Raw genomic sequence first — 6,000 nt, 5'->3', positions numbered from 1 at the left:
ATTAATTCTTTCTATATAGTATATGTATGAGCTTTAGAATTGTCGTAACCTTTGATTAACCTTTGCTTTATGACGCGAGGTAAGGTTTAGGCTAATTAGGGTGTTACACTTAGTCCGTCGCCTCAGCAGGACCAGGAGGATGACAACGACAACGACTACCAGAATTTTTAGTGATTAGAGTTTTGTTCTAGACTGTTTGTATCTCTTATTTTTTATTTTTAGTTGTATTTTGTACCCTTGATATCGGATTTACTATATTTGATTTCTATTATTTAGAATTTGACTACTAATTGTGCAAAAAAATTAAATAATAAAAGAACTTGACCACCTATTGTGTCGAAAAAAATAGATTTACCGTCGGATTTACCGGAAGCAACACCGACAGTAACTAGGCGGGAAAGAAAATAGTGGAGTACCAAAATTACCAACGAAACTTTGTCATCAGTAATTACTAACGGAGTAAAAATGAATCCGTCGCAGAATCCGATGGTAATTATCCACAAATTAAAAAATCTGGCAGTAGTTAATTATCGACGAAAATTATACTGACAGATTAATTCTAATAGAAAATTTACCACTAAATATATTACTGAAAAATTTTTTTCGTTATTCTGTTAATATATCTGATAGTATTCAGCATTTTTTTTTGTAATACTTGTTCTGACAATAAATCTTGAACAAATTATCGTGTCTTACCTTTTATTAACGCATTTATTAACTTAACACAGAAAATTAATCTAGTAAGATTTTACCACTTATCACTTATTAGCCAATCAACAGCATAGCCATTGTAGATTTGTAGTAATAGAAATCATAGTCTCTGTTGTGAATAATAACTTTAGGCTATCTTAAAGTGATGAATTTGAAGGTTCTCCTCTCTATGTTTCTGGAAATTGCCTTCAAATCTTTTGAGAAGAAACTTCCCTGACTTGTAAGGCCGATATTTTGGAGGGTTGTGTTCATGTATCAGCTCCTTCAATGGCTTCACTTCAATGTCATGTGCAGGGAACAAGAAGTATGGAATGGAAAACCTTTCCTTCTCCGAGTTAACTATTACTCTGTGTTCCACACTCTCATATGCACCATTGCTCCAAACCTACATATCCCGAACAAAAGAACACAATAGTCAATATACATACTAAGAAATAACGGTGTTGTGACACAAAATATTAGAATAAACACTTAAATTAGTCTACAAAAATTTTTTAATAAGACATTTTAATTCTTAATAAATTTTTATTATTTTAAATGTCTTTGAGATGGATTGATCCTTTTGTAAAATTTGTCTATTTTTAGAAATCTAATTGTCTTATAATAAAATTGATTATGAACTTATTTATCCAATGAGCATATTAAAAATTTTATTGAAAGTAATAAATGGATTAATCTGTCCGACAAATATAATTATCAGAGATTTTAAAATAATAAAAATTTATTACAAAATAGATCTGAAATTTATTAGGGACTAATTTAGATATATGCTCTATGTATTAATGTTAACCAGACTAAAATTTGGTTTGGTAAAACTTTTACTTTTCAAAAGTAATTTATAAAAACTAGTTTTTAAAAGTTAACTTTTTAAAAGTTCTAGCATTTATGTTTGGTAACTTAAAAGTGGCTTTTAATAAGCATAAGTAACAACAAATGTATTTGATAAAATATCTTTTAAAATTTAAAAATATTATAATAAATATTAATATAAAAATTAAATTTAAATATTAATTAATGGGTAAATAGTCAAATTAGTCACTAAAAGATCACTCGTTCTCCAAATTAGTCCCCTAAAAGTTTTTTTTAATCAAGTTCATCATTTAAAGATGTTAAACTAGTCATATTAGTCATTTCATTACTTTTTTTATTAATAATGTCAAAATTTACTAATATGTCACATTAAATGACATCCCAACACACACTTAGGAGTGTTAATTGACTATTAACATAATAAGTTTATAAAATTATATCAAATTAACCCTAAATTGAAAAATTTTAATGTTTTAAATTTTCTCTTCAATTAGGTTTTGATTTGATCTAATTTCATAAACTTATTATGTTAATAGTCAATTAAGACTTCTAGGTGTGTGTTTGGATGTTTCTTAACGTGTTACATTAGCAAATTTTAACACAGAAGAACTAACATGACTAGTTTAAAATCTTTGAAGGACAAATTTGATTAAAAAAATCTTTTAGGAGCTAAGTTAGAGAATAAATAATCTTTTAGGAACTAATTTGACCATTTATTCATTAATTAATATAAAGTTATATTAAACCTTTTATTTTAATAAATACAAACCAACTTTTGAAAGTTTTCTCTTAAGTGCTTTAAAAAACACTCTTATCTTTTAAAAACTGCAAGAATAATAAGTACATGAATTTTTTAATTTACCAAATACAAAATTAAGTACTTGCAAGCACCTCTTCAAAAAATTTTTACCAAATCAAACCTAAACCACAAACAAATTTTCAACATTAGAGTCTATAGAAAACAAAACAAAATGCTCCCTCTGTCATCTTGAATCAGCATATCAAATATGGAATCTATATATGTATAGAGTATGGTGAGATTGGCACCTGAATCATATCAGCGAGATTGATGATATAAGCATGTGGGATTGGTTCAACGTTGATCCATTCTTGGTCGTGCGTCTTGCGTTTGACTTGAAGACCTCCAACATCGTCTTGGTCAAGAATGGTTAAGGCACCAGAGTCCTTGTGTGGACCCACCCCAAGAGCTAGGTGAGGGTAAGGGCATGGAGGGTAATAGTTCAATCGAACAAAGCTTGTTTGGTCTCCGAAGAATTCTTCGAACCTCTTAGATTCAAGTCCCAAGCTCAGAGCAATCAGCTCCAACAATTTGTAGCTTAGCTTTTCCATCTCCTTGATATACTCCTTTAGTATATCTCTAAATATCATTTTGAAATAACATAAAAAATCTCAATTTAGTTTTATAGTTAGAGTTTTTTTTTAAACCATAAGTGGCTAAGACTTGTAAATATGATGCGAAATATAATAATTTATGTAGGTATATTCTGTACCAAAATATTATTTACACACCAAAATTAGTTATTATATATTTGATAACTGATTTTTTGTGTATACATAACATAATTATAATTTGTATATACAAATTTTATGCAATATTAATACAAAATTATATTAATTTATACAAAATAAATAGACAAAAGTATATGTGAACAAATTTGAGATAAACAAAAATATATATCAAAATTTATAAATATTAAAATATACCTTAATTCTTAAAAACTTATTAATAGTATGACATTTTTAGGCTAATATTTTTTATATGAAAAAAATATTGATGATTTTGTTAAAAATGGAATTATTTAGTGTAATTATAAGTGGATAGATTTTGCAAGTAGAAAGTCAATAAGTAGAGTGCGTGTTGTCTAGAGTGCGTGTTACAACACGCAGGGTATGTTTTAGACACGTGTCATTATTTTGGCAACACGCAAAGTACATGTTAAACACGTGTCATCATTCTGACAATACACATGGTGTATGTTAAACACATGGCAACATCTTGATAGCACGCAAAATGTGTGTTGAACATCTTTTTTATACATCCACAATACTGTAATATACTTTAAATATCAATATTCAACTAAAATACTATTTTCATCTCTATATTAAAAATAATTTCTAACATTTTTATCCATAAAAAATATTCTTCCGAGTGTAGTTTAATAGTAAGGGTTTAGGGTTTATGAATCTTTTGTGTGGTCTAAACTCTTTCATGTGCATATGGCCATATGTGCAGAGTTTAGTGTTGGTCAACTGTAACTAAAAGTCGTTGACGCACTAAAATTTTTGTAACATTAATCCATTAATTTAGTGACAATTTTTCCGTCTATGGATATGCATGCATTATACAACGAACAAGAGAAATTAAAAAGAAAAGTAAATCACTAATTTATACGAGGAGAATGAATGAATAATGATATATACCTGAAGTGTGGAGGGTGTTGAGGATTTTTATTAGTCCAATGAAGGATTCGATCATCGTGTTCATCAGAAGTGAGGGGAAAAAGAGTAGGTTCTTTGGCTAGAAAATCAAACACTTCCTTCCAATCCCTAACGTTCTTTGTGTGCTCAGTGTCATAGTAACCGCTGGCAGACGTTTCATCTCTGCTAACTTTCTTCTTATCTTGGAAGCTCTGAGCAAAGAAGCTCTTGGAAGCTTCCAGAAGGTTCCGCCTCAGAGAGAGAGGCACACCATGGTTTGTTACTTGGAAGAATCCCCATTCCTTGCACGCGCTTCCGATCTCCTTCACCAGCGCGTCAATGGAAGAAAGAGAAGGGTTGTTTGATGTTACAGGGGAGAGGTCTATGACTGGAATCCCTTGTCCTTCAATGATGGAGAGACTTGGCCTGTGTTCTGGTTCTTGGATGAATGCTTGGTCAACGTCAACTGTCCCCATGGCTCGTGATGACGATGATGATGATTCATTCATTTATTTGAATCCTTTATCACAATAACTGATCACTTTTATACTCTTTGTAGATACATTTAGACATAACGTATCTGGACATCACAATTTGATGAAACAGAATGAATTATTGTTATGATATATTTATAAGCCAATTTGAATGCATTAATAGTGTCAAAGGGAAAATTATTGTAAAGGAGTGTTAAGAAGATTTAATTATTAAAAAAAATTAATATTAAAATTATTAGGAAGGATCAAATTTTTTTATAATATTTAAAATAAGAACAAAATATTTTTATAAAGAGACAAATATATCTTTAATTATTTTTTATTTATTTTTTATAATTTTAGTAATTTTTATTATTTATTTATTTATTTACTTTTCTGATTTTTTGTCTTTTTTTTCTTTGGATAAAATTCACAAAAATAAAAAAATAAATAAAATAAATAAATAATTAATAAAAATTATTAAAATTCTTAAAAAAATAAAATTTATCAATAAAAAAATTATAAAAAATAAATAAATAAATAATTAAAAATATATTTATCTTGTTATGAAAAGATTTGATTTTTTTTAAATATTATAAAAAAATTTTATCTTTTTTAATAATTAAATCTTCATAACTGTCTTTTAGAATGATTTTTTCTTTGAAATATCTATTTTAAAGACAAACGAAAAAGGCCCAACCCCAAAGGAGAAGGAATCCCTAGTGTCTAAGGGCCTGCTTGGGAGGAAGTGTTTGTCTTGTGGCTCTGTTCTACCTCATGTCAATATATTGATCGCTATTTAATTAAGGTGGCTTGCATTTAGTCAATAGGTTGGCACCATCTTTTGATATTTTGGAAGAAAAACCAATTCTTTTTAGACAACGAAAATTACAATAGAAAAAAAAAATTCAAAGACCAGCAATTTTAATTTATATTGAACATCTTTAGCTATAATTTACTAACAAAATTAGTACAATCATTCTAGCACAAATTAGTACTTATAGTACAATATTTTTAGTCAACTAACCCAAAATTAATATTTTTAGTCAACACTTTTAAATATTATTGACTAGTTATTAGCCAAAATAATAAATTATATCATAGACAATTTCATTTAGCTCATGCAAGTTCTTGAAAAAATAGCCACTAACTACTGAGAAGTCTAAACTGAATCGGGCTCAACAATTATGAATCTAAATTCTTTCTCCCAACGCAATCACAGTCTTAATCACGAAAACAGTATGAAGCTCCAGTTTTAGCACATCTTAATCAAGAATTTGACTCTCAAATATAGGTTGAAATCTGATTTTTATTATTATTATTATTATTATTATTATTATTATTATTATTATTATTATTATTATTATTATTATTATTATTATTATTGTGCTCTTATTTGCCTATTTAATTGTTGTTGTTTATAAAATTTTTGCTTTCTACAAATTAAACCTATCATTTTTAATTCGGTTTAATTGTTGGTGTTTATGATATTTGCTTTATAATTTTAACTCCCTAAAAATTTATGGTTTTTTTCAAATTAAAATTTTATAATTTTATATAGAAGTAT

At 27.6% G+C, this 6,000-nt stretch overlaps 1 protein-coding gene across 1 annotated transcript; it reads right to left on the bottom strand.

Moving 5' to 3' along the window:
- Positions 1–673: 673 nt before the first annotated feature.
- On the bottom strand, positions 674–4,585 carry LOC112784046 (jasmonate-induced oxygenase 2). The gene is made up of 3 exons (XM_025827142.3): positions 3,964–4,585; positions 2,569–2,899; positions 674–1,096 (listed from the first exon to the last, which is right to left on the bottom strand). Exons 1-3 carry the CDS (start codon positions 4,467–4,469, stop codon positions 839–841), a joined length of 1,095 nt encoding a protein of 364 aa, XP_025682927.1. The 5' UTR covers positions 4,470–4,585; the 3' UTR covers positions 674–838.
- Between the last annotated feature and the right edge of the window lie 1,415 nt (positions 4,586–6,000).

The sequence above is a fragment of the Arachis hypogaea genome, chromosome 20 (genome assembly GCF_003086295.3).
Source record: "Arachis hypogaea cultivar Tifrunner chromosome 20, arahy.Tifrunner.gnm2.J5K5, whole genome shotgun sequence".
NCBI lineage: Eukaryota > Viridiplantae > Streptophyta > Magnoliopsida > Fabales > Fabaceae > Arachis > Arachis hypogaea.
This window is presented reverse-complemented; position numbering and strand designations above follow the sequence as displayed.

Bases quoted from the DNA above. Each gene is read 5' to 3' on its own strand.
- LOC112784046 (XM_025827142.3), bottom strand. From the start codon at position 4,469: ATGAATGAATCATCATCATCGTCATCACGAGCCATGGGGACAGTTGAC. The intron at 2,900-3,963 runs GTATATATCATT...AATGATATTTAG, and splicing joins CAACACCCTCCACACTTCAG to AGATATACTAAAGGAGTATA. The intron at 1,097-2,568 runs GTGCCAATCTCA...CGGGATATGTAG, and splicing joins ATCTCGCTGATATGATTCAG to GTTTGGAGCAATGGTGCATA.